Source organism: Neltuma alba, unplaced genomic scaffold (genome assembly GCF_004799145.2).
Source record: "Neltuma alba isolate B1F8T4 unplaced genomic scaffold, ASM479914v2 tig00010825_pilon, whole genome shotgun sequence".
In the NCBI taxonomy this organism is placed as follows: domain Eukaryota; kingdom Viridiplantae; phylum Streptophyta; class Magnoliopsida; order Fabales; family Fabaceae; genus Neltuma; species Neltuma alba.
In genome coordinates, this window is record NW_021635629.1 from 2,369 (window position 1) to 14,614 (window position 12,246).

General features: G+C 36.6%; 3 protein-coding genes across 4 annotated transcripts; 2 read left to right on the forward strand and 1 right to left on the reverse strand.

Moving 5' to 3' along the window:
- Window positions 1-1,153: 1,153 nt before the first annotated feature.
- On the forward strand, window positions 1,154-2,763 carry LOC114759356 (uncharacterized protein At2g34160-like). The gene is made up of 5 exons (XM_028948521.1): window positions 1,154-1,380; window positions 1,661-1,709; window positions 1,944-2,006; window positions 2,104-2,168; window positions 2,246-2,763. Exons 1-5 carry the CDS (start codon window positions 1,168-1,170, stop codon window positions 2,339-2,341), a joined length of 486 nt encoding a protein of 161 aa, XP_028804354.1. The 5' UTR covers window positions 1,154-1,167; the 3' UTR covers window positions 2,342-2,763.
- A 37-nt stretch (window positions 2,764-2,800) lies between these two features.
- Window positions 2,801-7,630, reverse strand: LOC114759353 (ureidoglycolate hydrolase-like). 2 transcript variants are annotated; one of them, XM_028948519.1, is made up of 12 exons: window positions 7,407-7,630; window positions 7,237-7,322; window positions 6,863-6,937; window positions 6,509-6,637; window positions 6,321-6,407; window positions 5,891-6,093; window positions 5,703-5,793; window positions 4,844-4,935; window positions 4,636-4,698; window positions 4,192-4,432; window positions 3,781-3,821; window positions 2,801-2,914 (listed from the first exon to the last, which is right to left on the reverse strand). In XM_028948519.1, exons 1-12 carry the CDS (start codon window positions 7,596-7,598, stop codon window positions 2,817-2,819), a joined length of 1,398 nt encoding a protein of 465 aa, XP_028804352.1. In that variant the 5' UTR covers window positions 7,599-7,630; the 3' UTR covers window positions 2,801-2,816. The 2 variants fall into 2 exon arrangements, with proteins under 2 accessions (XP_028804352.1, XP_028804351.1); XM_028948518.1 differs by having other exon boundaries at window positions 5,703-5,805.
- A 27-nt stretch (window positions 7,631-7,657) lies between these two features.
- Window positions 7,658-11,569, forward strand: LOC114759355 (DNA repair protein XRCC4-like). Its single transcript, XM_028948520.1, has 5 exons — window positions 7,658-8,043; window positions 8,141-8,283; window positions 8,418-8,546; window positions 10,616-10,738; window positions 11,149-11,569. Exons 1-5 carry the CDS (start codon window positions 7,695-7,697, stop codon window positions 11,368-11,370), a joined length of 966 nt encoding a protein of 321 aa, XP_028804353.1. The 5' UTR covers window positions 7,658-7,694; the 3' UTR covers window positions 11,371-11,569.
- Window positions 11,570-12,246: the final 677 nt, after the last annotated feature.

The following is a 12,246-nucleotide window of genomic DNA, read 5'->3' on the forward strand; positions in this document are numbered from 1 at the left end:
TATTTTGATCCTAAATATAAGAACTATTTTTGATATTTATCTGTTTTTTCTAAATTACCCCTACGGATACTCTCTCAACCACAATCAAGTAGAAGAGGAAGGGGAGATATTAAGGAAAATGATCATCGTGTTTTAGGAAAAATATATCATATTTTTTTATAATTAACTAACTTACTTAATTTTCTTAATTTAATTAAATTAGTTAAATATGTCTTATATATTTAAGAACTAGAGGAATATTATTTTATCAAAATGGGGGAAAAAGTAAAAGAAAGAAAACAGTCATTTAGATCCGAGCCATATTGTAATTGTTATTGTTTATGGAGCACTCGAATTTAATACTCATGTACCGGATTGTTTGTCCATTAACAACACGAATTAAGTTTAGCAGAAAGAGTTAATCCCTCGCAATGGTGAATCAAGATTTGAATTCTCGTTAGGAGAAATATCTACATTTAGTATTCAATAGTACATCGAACAAGATTGCCTCCAAGGCTCCAATAGAAAGATACCTGTACTTGCCAAAAAAAAAAGAATTGTTTGTCCATTGTTGAGTAATAATACCTCTATTCTTAATATAAGAGTTAGTTTCATATTCAATTTGGTCTTTAACATAAGACCTTAATCCACTTTATATCTCATATTTATTTATATTTTTTAAAGTAGTCTTTATAGTACTTGCACATGTTAAATGTTTCATCAAATGATAGTTATAGCTAATACATATTATTAGTAAAAAATATTTTAAGAAAAATAATACCTATTTATTACAAATTACTAACTTAACAAACTTTTTTAATCAACTCAAATTATTCAACTAACTACTTGGAATATTCCTATGTAATTGGAACAAAACATATATTATTTATAATTTTTAAGTAATAACTTTTTTTATTCTAAATTTACATTTATAAGAAAATAAATATTTGCATGAAATGTATTGAAAACAGAGTGTTTCAAGTTACAAGTAAATTCAGTTCTGTTGCGTTGTTGGGTGTCAGCGGCCAAAATTATGATCCGTCGGAAGAGAACCAGTCAGTTTTTAAGTGGTTAGTGGCGTCGTTAGCAGGCCGTGATCCCTTATAATAGCCCCCACCTGCGCGTAACCTCCTTCCTTCGTCACGGAGCTTCTAAGAAAGAAAGTGGAAGATCACAGAGTATTATTCAATGGACGCGATCGTGGTTGTTTCTGAGTGCAAGAACGCTGCTGGAGAACAATTCAAGAATGGCGTGCACGAGAAGCACAACGCTGTTAATGAAGGCAGTGAGACTGCCACTGCCACCGTTACAGCTGAGCCCCAGTTTTATCTCAGGAAGGATCACCAAATTCATGTTTCCAGTAGCAAGAAACCCCTCATCTTTTACATCAATCTTGCCAAGGTATTTTTCAATTCTTCGCTTCATTTTATGCATCTTCTTTTCCCGGCGCGAGGAACCAAAGAAAGATGCAAGATCTAATTTTCTATTCAGTTTTCTTTTTGGTATAGCAGTTCATTCTCATCTCTGTTTCTTGGCGTTTAACAATGTATTCGAAGGCCTTCTCATTTTTCTCTCGTTTGCATTAGTAGAGTCTGGACTTTAGAATGGGTTAAGAGCATAAAGAATTGGATATTATTCAATGCTTGTTAAGGTTTTGATGTGGCATTTCTTTTGAATGCAGAAATTCCTGAATCAGTATAACATCGTTGAGCTCTCTGCACTGGGCACAGGTATAATATAATGTCTTGAAGCATGTTGCCCCGATAAATATTTTCCTTTTCAATCTCCACCTACAGTCGCATATATAAAGCTGGACGAGAATATTAAAATTATAAATCGTGTTTGTGATAGATTGTTCATGAATTAATGCCAATAGCCGTTGGATGATGTTTCAACTTCCCATGCGATGCATATATCCATTATCTATCATTTACTAGCTTCATTCTCTTGACTACTGAATTCAGCTATTACGACGCTTATAATCATCTCTGAGAACTTGAAACGCAATGGTTTGGCTATTGAGAAAAGTAAGATCTCTATTCCTTCCCCACCCTAAACTTGTCAATGAAAAAAATGTTCATGATTTAATGGGATTGCTTGCTTTTCATATGGTGAATGATCCAGATGTCGCTATATCTACTGTTGCCTCTAAGGGAGACCAAAGAGGCCGGCTGCTTCACAAGGCCAAGGTGCTTCATCTCCTCAACTGACGTATAGATTCTTTTCAAACATAAAATGCTGCTGACTCAATTACTCCTTTCCACAGATTGAGATTCTGCTGGTAAAAGCTGGACAAATGGACCAAATTAATGGTGCTACAACGACTAAAAAAGACGCTAACAAGAAGGCCATAACAGAGTAGGGCCACGGAGCTTCATTTTCTTGTCTTTCACCATTTACATTGTTGGATAGATATACAACTGAGTAGCTGATAAGGAAATCACAATTAATGATTCTGCCATCCTAATCATGAAGAGATACGGTAACCTTCTGCTTGGAGCATAAGCAACTGGATTCTACCACCACAGTAATCAGCACATGTTCCTTTTGTATGATTGTTTCGTTTTTGTGACCTAATGAGGGGCAATTCGTTTCTGCTACTCATTGTAAATGTACTTCCATTTTATCCATGTAAGAAGTGTTCCTTGTTTCTTATAGATACAGTTTTCGTATTTCTGCCATATGATGGAATATATTTTAGAAGGATCAGACCTTTCTCTCTTTCTCCGGGTCACTCTCATGCACATTCAAGTTAAAGGTTCTTTAAACATTAGGTTGTATCCGCAGAAGAGTACATCCCAAATCCCATAGACAATACACAGCCATTACAGAAGATCTTATAGAAGGGACAATTTGGCCAGGGTGAGAGCCAAAACCTTAACGCCATTTGACATATCTTGAATGCTGGCAAACTCTTCAGGTTTATGGCTGTATCCTGCATAAATAAACAAGATATATGAGAATGATGATAAATCCTTTTTTTTTTTTTTGGCTTGATTCAAATATTAGAAGAAGATAAATTGCTTAAGCTCCCCATTCAGCAAGTTCGGACTGGAAAGTCTGCGTTCGTGTGAATGTATCAACATTCAAAATAAAAAATCAGTGCTTCCACGTTCAAGTTGCGGGCACATGGATTGCATCCTTATGCATGCAAGATCAGTGCCTCATAGATAGAAGCAGATAGGGTTCATGGCAATACATTCTTCAAGAGTACAAAATTACATATAATTAAACATACTTTTCGAAAGTTGTTGTTTATGTTTAAATCAATTATTACATTAGAAAAGCACAAACTATTTATTCGTCCTCTTTTATTACCATGATTATAGACTAGAAAAGAATTTAAGAGTCTGTTTGGCTTAATGAGAGGAAGGGGAGGGGAGAGATTTTAATGGAGGGGAGGGGAGAAGAGTAGAAGGATTTTAATATTACTTTGTTTGGATTTATAAAAAAAGAGGGGAGAGGAAGAGTTTTAATATTACTTTATTTGGTTCATGAGGGGAGGGGAGGGAAAAATATTTTAATATGAACAATTTTGCCCTTATTTTGTTTAAAATATGGGCATAATGGTCACAACATGGCAAAATATGAGCATAATAGTCACAACATAGTAAAATATTACTCTTTCCCTCCAAATCTTCCCAATTTCGGAGGGGAGGTTGAGGAGGGGAGGGGAAGGAAAATTTTTTAAAATTTTTCCTCCTCTCCTAAAATTTGTGTGTTGCCAAATAAGGGGAAATGATTAAAATCCTTCCCCCTCCCTCCCCTCTCTCATACCAAACACACCCTAAGAGTGCTTACCTTTGTAACATGGGATGAAGATCATGCCCATTGAAGACAACCTGCAGTAGCACGAAGCTAATCAGCACCAGACATTTATCTAACGTAACATGAGCATTGCTTTGTATAGTTAATAATACTATAGTTATATGCTGGAGCAGTTCAGTTAGCTCCTGCGGTCCTGCCAATAAGGCTTGCGTCAATATTGTGAACAAACCAGATAGAGCAGGATCAAAACAGCTTAACAGAGTAGTGCTCCTAAAAAAACTCTTCTCTTACTCTCACCTACCCAAATTTATTAATTTCTTTTCATTTTTGTTAAGGCTGGGTCCACGGGTGAAGATTAACTGGCCAAAATAAAATTTCAAATTTGGCTGCCACATAACAAAACTTCGTTTTTGTCAAAAACGTGTCTATCAACTCAATAATTACCTGGCCATAAACAGGGAATCATGGTAGGCTCTACTAATCATCAGCTTGCTCGTCAGGTTGAGCTCTCTTGTTGCAGTTTCCATCGCCTTTATGACTTCTTCAGCAGAAGTTGCCGGTGGATCCTGGTTGATGATATGAAACTCTGAAAGCCTTACACCTCGGGTTTTGGCAATTCTAATTGCTGATTGGTGAAATTTCTCAATAACTTGGTTCCTTCGTTCTTCATTGATATCTCTTGTGTCTGCCACAACAAATTCAAAATTGTGAAAAAGGTATAAGGTATTGGTAGCTTGGATTATCCATCGGAAGATTAAGCAAAACCGCAACATATGTAGATAGATATCCCACTGAAATTGTACAGTGCCATTATATGGAAAAAACTCCAAGTAATTAAACATATTGTAATTAAGCCAAGTATGCCAAAGTTGTTCTTTAGATACACACCAATTTCCAAGTGGGACCGGCTGGGGATACTGTTGATTGCTCCAGGATGCAGTTCTAGGATGCCTTTAGACATTGGAGAAGTTAATTATAAATAAAAAGTTATAGATCAAAGATCAATTGTTCGTGGAGCTGGGGTTGTTCAAAACATATCAAGGGCATGGAGTCAGTGTAAAAGAATATGCTTACGTGTGAAGGAAATACTACTTACCGACTGTACCAACAGTATCAATAGAACCAGATTCCAATACATGTTTCTCAACAGCAAGGGCTAACTCAGCAGCTGCCAGTCCAGCATCATTTCTGCTCCATACGATGTTTAGAGAAATTATAACTAAATCGTTAAGAGTTCGTTATGTTACTTTAATTTCACAAGGGATCAGAATACTGGAGCACAATGCTCAAAGGGATCAAAGTTTATTTTCAGTATTTGCTGTGCAATAGTATATTGGAGGGTAAAATATTAAAGAAAACTCGAAAATTAAAATACCCAAGTGTCAAACTTCATGTGCTCAAGAGACAGCATGCTATTGAATGCTACTGCTCTTTTCATCAAAATTTACGGAATCGCCTTGACGATAATTCTAAACTAACATTTTACCCACTCAAATATATAAACTTATCCAATATAGTTCCTTATTTTCAATATTTGAAAAAAAATTAGTGCTTTGTTTATTCATTATTTACCAATTCGATACTTCAACTTGCATCACATCTTAGTCAAATTACGAACATGGCCTCCTTTTCCAGCAAACAGTTAATAACAGATGCGTGCACATTCTGGTAATTCAAACCAACAATTTAATAAAAGAAACATACTTGAAAATTCAAATTACTAAGTATGACACTTAAAGGATCAGGTGATAGTTTTTTTCTTTTTAAATAATTCTTTTAGCCAAATAGTAAGCTGCTGAAAACTATTACCCTTTCACTCAACATTATGAAAGGACCTAAATAAATCACTAAAAAGAAGAAATTTTGTCCTACTGAAATAAAAGGTTGAAGTCAAAGTGCAAATCCCCAACCCCAAAACAACAACCAAAAAAATCGCATTTAAACACAGTAACTACCTGTTAGGCATTAGGACAGCGCCTGCATGGCCACCATTGCCTTCAAATTCGACCTTCAGGCTTGCTGGGGCTGCTATTGCCGTAACTATGCCTACAGATATGCCTGGGTCAAGGAAACAATTATAGATGGTCACTGAAGCTATAGCTGAGGCAAGGACTAGAACTAGAACATTCAAAGTCAATTGTACCTTCTTCTTCCAGAATAGGACCTTGTTCTATGTGCAGTTCTATAAAAGCAGAATACGTTCCTTTGCTTAAGAATACACTCGACAAGTCATCTTCATATTTTGCATATCCAGCAGATCTTGCAGCATCTAAAAAGGATATGTTTTGACTATCAGTTGTTGTCCTAAGAGCTTTCACAAGATTATCGCTCCCAGCCAGCAAGCGGCTGTCCATAAAAGACACAATTCAAATCAAACCAGAATACAAGTCAATAAATGACATGTTGATCCATGTTGTAGTCAATCTGAAAAAGTGGAAATATTATAAGTTGTAACAGAAGTGAATTAAGGGTTTATGATTTATGATTTACAATTTATAATTTATAAATAAGATAAAAAGACTTCCCCAAAGTATGAGTCCTATTATAGGACAGAAATTAAGGGTGTTGCTGACCTTCCCAAGCAGCTGATACCAAAGCGTGTAGGCTCTTCGGAAGTAAATAGTATGACTTCCAACGACCTTCTAGGTTTGAATCCAGACCTGTGACAGTTCATTCAACGTCGAAAATTATTACTAGTTGACCAAAGTGGACAGTGAATGGGCACAGAAAATTAATATCTCCAGAATTCAGATAAAATTACCTTTTCAGGACATTGATGGCTTCTATGGCACCTAAAACCCCAACAACTCCATCATATTTACCAGAATAAGGGATAGCATCAATGTGAGAACCTGTTGCAACTGCAGCAAGCTCGGGTTCTTGGCCAACCCTGCATAAAGTGATAGAATATAGGGGCCTTAGTATAGCTAGTTAATTACAGTTACTCCGTAACTAAGTTTTCGGAAGACTAAAGTTAATATAAGCTTGATAATCAAGTCAGGGATAACTAACAAAAATATAGAGATCAGAGATATCCCTGGCTTCAAATATTAGGTGAGAGGTAGTTCGCTGTAAAATATAATGAACCATGTGTGAAGAACAAGTAGAGACTTACCAACGACCAAATATGTTACCCACAGCATCCTCTCTAACTGAAAGACCAGCAAGTCCCATCAAGTTTTTAACATACCTACAGATGGAAGACAAGAACAAGGTCTAACCAAAGATAGGAACATATACATTCAAAGAAGATAATATTATACATAAATTAACCAATTTTTTTCTACCGACAGGGGACAGAAAAGACCGCAAATGCCACTCATGTTTCCATTTATTCTGTTTTAAATAGTATCTTAGTTTCACCCATTTTATTAATGTTCGACGAAGTTTACACCCGTCATCTTATGTATAACAATAAGCAACTGTACCAATTTCCTGCTTATCGTAATCGTCGCACAAAACAGCATACATCAATCTAATCTTACATACCTGCGAGCTAAAACATCCTTTTCAGTATACAAGACCCTGGTTACTGACGGGGCAGGTGTATCAGAGAAGCTCGAGAGCTCATCAATCTACGAACGAGTACAGTTCTAAATGTTAGAAGAGTAGAAGACCACCAACCATTGTAGTCAATTCATCGAATATTAGTTCACTACCTGCTTCTGCAGATTCTGGGCATCAACGTATAATGAAGAAACCGAACTTGGAATAGAAGAATCAGGTTCGTGAATTGGATAACCGGAGAATTCCTCCATTGTTCTGATTGATGGGTCTTCATCTCCGTGAGTTGAGATTGCAGAAAAAGAACATACCAAGAGAAGAACCAAGAGCCCTGGAGTTATCATCATTTTCCCGGATTTTTTGTGATAATTGAGCTGATCATCAGCCATTCAGGGCCTATCAGATGCCTCTGCACGTGTTCCCTGGGAATATGCCCTCGTGACATGAAAAGACCAAAAGGGATAAATATAAGAAAATGGCAAATACTTAAGTGCCCTCATTGTATACTACCCGACACTCAGCGGGGAAGGAACGGTGAACGTAGTTACCGCACGGTTTTGAACCGAAGAGGAACAGAAGGCGGGAAAAGCCACAAACTTTCCCACTTCCAGATTCTCATAGAGGAAGACGACAACTCAGGAATGGAGGCAAAGAGACACACATGCTTAAAGCTACAGCTTCCTAATACCGGCGACCCCACAGATGCTGAACCCATATTTGTGAAGGGTACTTGGTATGATACCCGCTTTGACCTCTCCATAACAGATGGCTTCAATGCTTGGGTTTGTCATGGTAGCGATATCTTTTCTCGATTAGAGTCTTTAATTGCTTCGAGCAATTATAAAATGAAGTTCTTATTCTTCTTTTTTCTCTTACTGTGTTTTGTTAGCGTCGGAGGAGGAGGTCAAAGAGCGGGCTACTCAGTGGGACCAGCCAGTGTCGGAGTATGTGCGATTGGCTGAGCAATACTTAGGGTTTCAGCAACCTGACTCTATATACGGATTCGCTGATGCCGGTGATGGGCATAAAAGAGTAAGTGCTAATATCTTTTTGTCCAGCAGTAACTGCTAATGTTGATTGTCTTCGAAGGTTTAAAATTCTACGGTATCCAGTTTGACCAAAAGAACTACTTTTTCCCGTGTGTGTATTCTCTGAATGTTAAGCAGTTGTCATGGACATTCGAGAAGGAAGGAACAAAGTTGCAGTGGAGATGGAAATGTCAGCAGTCTCCTAATAGTAAGAAAACGACAGCGGAAATACTGGACTTTCTCATGGATGCAAATATAACGCTTAGCGTAAGACTCTGCATTACTCTGATTCATGAATGCATGTTTTAAACAAATGTTGTCACAGTCACCTTATTGCATCCACTTGTCTGTACATATTAATAGTTTGTTTGTGGTGAGCGTTATGTTGGAGATGTCATATTTAGGCATATTTGGTTTGCTCTGCCGGATAAAAAGTTACATGGGGATTTAAACTGTCCTCTCTGGTATCAGGCTTATTTCAAACATGTTGATCAACAAGTGTAGATAGCAGTATTTCTTTTATTTTGATTGCCGCGCTTTCCAGAGTATATTTATGTTAGAATTGTGAGCAACTATTAGAAAGTTTATGCTAATTGAACCCAACCGAAGAAATGGGATCACTAAACTTGCGATAAGTGACAGACAGCTTGCGTAAAGTTTTAAATGATCAAATTGATTATTATTGTCTGTGGAAGAGATTGACTTATCCAATCACTTCTGAAAGTTAAAAGAACATGAATTTAGCCAATAAGTGAATAGCTTTCGTGGTACTAGCTTCATTCTCTAAGATCAAGGCAAGCTTGATGTCCTTGAATTCATTCCCTAGTCATCCCATTTTTCACTTCCCAGGTTGTGGATATCCAATGCAACCTAAAAATTGAAAAGAGCATGAGTTCAAATGATTGAAGACAAATTTGAAGACTATCATGGTGAGATACTTAAAAGGTGGTATGGGGGAGTAGGAAAGCTAGGAAAAATAAGATATTTCAGTATCATCGATTGGTATGAGGTCAAAATGAAGGAAAATGTTATAGAAAAATGACTTTATGTTTTGTTGCTTAGTGCCTTGGTTGAATAAGGGAGAAAACACCAACCATGGTTGATTGAGTGAAAAGAACTTGATGCCTCTTACATGAGGTCAGAGAAAGCAGATAGATCATATTCTTGATTAGCATTCATGCAAGAATGCTCCTTGTATTTTTTTTCCCTTTTAATGTAATCTTTTTTAAGCCCACTTCTTCCTGTTTGTGACATGTCTAGTCTCGTTGCCCCAAACATAACAAGGGGCAATCCTGAACCAAATCTTGTTGGTTTCCAAAATTCATGTGAAATGAACTCAGCTGTGCTTTGCCTTACGAACTTAGGCTTGGCATGGCTTGACGATTCCTGATTCTTGAGAATGGGTTTAGCTTGATAGTTTGGTCGAGGCTTTTGTCTTCATCTTGTATGAAGTCCTCTGGATTTTTTTGGGTTATAAGCATTTACCACTTATTGGATGCCCTGCCATGTGTTTGAGCTTCTTATAAGAAAATTATCCCTGATAAACGCACCTGAATACATGTCCATGCCTCTTGTATTCATTTTTCCAACCTGAAATTCGACGTTAAAGTTCAAATACATTTCCCATGGTGTCCCACGTTATCAAGGAGTGTTTCCCATGTATGTGACATTATTTGTTTGGACTAGAAAGTATATACTATCTCCGGTCTTTAATATAAGAGCTAGATAACTAATTTAAGGAGATTAAGAAAATTAATTAAGTTAGTTATTTGTAACAAATGTATATTGACTTCCTTAAATTACTCTCATTCAATCATGTATATTGAAACTATATTTGGGCGGAAATACCTTACAATTAAGAGGGATATTTTTGAGAACATATTATAAATTTAGGAGACAAAAGAGATTTGGATTTTATATTTAGGACTGCTAACTAGCTCTTATATTTAGAATTGGAGGTAGTATAACTTAGGGCAGTTGAGTTGAGTAACAAGCCAATAAGTTGGAAAACTATCATGTGGCTGCTATTTTTTATTACAGAAATAAGGGATAAACATATTTCATTCCAACAAATATTCCAGGTTGATGGTTCAAAAAAATTGAACATATTTTATGATAATGGGAAATAGATTGGTTTGTTTTCTTCCACCATTTTTTGCCACCATAAATTTAAGTCCTTTAAGAGCATGATTTAGGGAAAGTGATCACTTGTTCAATGTCTTGTTGGATGATTGTATGATTCACCATTTTATAAAATAAATAGCATTGGCTCAGACAAGGCCTCTCTTTTCCCCTATTTTGAACATCATAATTGTGCATGCCTACATTTACCACAGGAAGAAGTTGTCAGAAAAACTGAATCTTTTGAGAGGATGAAAGTGGAAGCTGAGAAGTGTTTATCCCAGAGTGAAAGATTCGCCAACGAAAAAGTGGAATTTGAATCTGAAATCTATGCTAAGGTCACTTCTGAGCTCTCACTTCAATTTAGAGCTGTTTCATTTACCTTTCTGCTAGTTGATTTGAGGTGGGAGAAACTTGAATGTAGCTAATTGTATCGTTGTTATTAGGTTTTTAAACTAAAATAAAATGAGTTTTTTCTCTAATAATATGACAAGTGTGTTTTTTTTTTTTGGGTATGTTTTCTCATTTAAAACATTTGTTTTGATATTATCAAAATGTTGGACTTGTCATGTTTCAATTACCTGGTAATAAGAAGGTACAAGAAAATGCCCTCAAGTCTGATCCTTTGAAGTATTGCTGTGCTTGGTCCGCATTCCTACTGAAGGCAGTATTGGTTGTTGCTCTCGCTTTTCCTTTTTCCATACATTATTAGGAATGAGTCGACTGACCAGGTCATTGTCTGCTCCAGTTTCTAGAAGTCTTGAATTCCAAGAAAGCGAAACTGAGAGAGCTTCGAGATCAGATCTCTAAAGGAAAAGCTACTGAAAAATCTCCTCAGGAGCAAGACACAGACAAAACTGAAAGTTTTGATGGTGAAAGCGATGAAGAGGATGCCCCTTTCAGTTCAAAGGATGTTTCGGCAACCAAGCCGTCTCAATCAAACCGAAAGAGAACTGCAATGTCCACCTGAACTGACCATTTTTCTCGTCATTAGTTCCATATGTCAATGGATCCCTGTGTATATTGTCACTCTTCTCTACCATTTCGAGCTTTATATGTCTTCTATAAGAAGAAACTTGCTAAGACCATATTGTACTATGAATGGTTAACACATCTGGTTTCATATCCTAAGCAAAAGGTGTCATCCAATGACATTCAAAATATTTTATCATGCCAGATCACATTACTGAGAGAGGTGCATTTTCCCATTTGACAAAGCACAGAACACCCTTGGGCTGTGGTGAACTTGCGCTTTCATCGTCAGATTGTTCTGAGTTTCGACGAGTCCGTAACTCTTGAAAGCTCCATGATCTGTTATCACCCCATCCATTATCCCTTAGAAATGATGCGGTCTTCACTAAACTAAAGTTCAAGTCACTCGAGAATGCTTTTACGTGAGCACAGCACTGAATGATCAAGCCAATCAGTAATAACAGGCCAGAATATTTTGATATCATTTTGGATTTTTGTTGACTGCAGCTATTGCCAACTGTTCAAAACAACTCCATATATTTTTCTTTTCCGTGAAGGAAGGTGAAAAAGACGAACGGGGGAAAGGGTGGCAAGCATTATGTAACAAAGAACCAGGTAGTAATCATCGATTGCAATCTTAAAACCTGGAATAAGTCTACCATATTGGCTACACACGGAAATAAAGACATTATTGGGAGCTCTAGTTTAAATTAAGTTTGCAAACTTAAGTACAGGTGTCTTTTACATTGACAAGGAATCCGATTTATCATTTTTTTTAATGTAAAATGACATCACAAATTACGATCATTAACCAGGAAAGAGTCATTGAATGAACTGAAACTATTCATTTAAAGAACTTTGAGAGGGAGGAGGG

Bases quoted from the DNA above. Each gene is read 5' to 3' on its own strand.
- LOC114759356 (XM_028948521.1), top strand. From the start codon at position 1,168: ATGGACGCGATCGTGGTTGTTTCTGAGTGCAAGAACGCTGCTGGAGAA. The intron at 1,381-1,660 runs GTATTTTTCAAT...TTTTGAATGCAG, and splicing joins TTTACATCAATCTTGCCAAG to AAATTCCTGAATCAGTATAA. The intron at 1,710-1,943 runs GTATAATATAAT...TACTGAATTCAG, and splicing joins GCTCTCTGCACTGGGCACAG to CTATTACGACGCTTATAATC.
- LOC114759353 (XM_028948518.1), bottom strand. From the start codon at position 7,598: ATGATGATAACTCCAGGGCTCTTGGTTCTTCTCTTGGTATGTTCTTTT. The intron at 6,638-6,862 runs GTAAGTCTCTAC...CACTTTATGCAG, and splicing joins GGTAACATATTTGGTCGTTG to GGTTGGCCAAGAACCCGAGC. The intron at 4,699-4,843 runs GTAAGTAGTATT...CAATGTCTAAAG, and splicing joins TGATACTGTTGGTACAGTCG to GCATCCTAGAACTGCATCCT.
- LOC114759355 (XM_028948520.1), top strand. From the start codon at position 7,695: ATGAAAAGACCAAAAGGGATAAATATAAGAAAATGGCAAATACTTAAG. The intron at 8,284-8,417 runs GTAAGTGCTAAT...AATGTTAAGCAG, and splicing joins CCGGTGATGGGCATAAAAGA to TTGTCATGGACATTCGAGAA. The intron at 8,547-10,615 runs GTAAGACTCTGC...CATTTACCACAG, and splicing joins ATGCAAATATAACGCTTAGC to GAAGAAGTTGTCAGAAAAAC.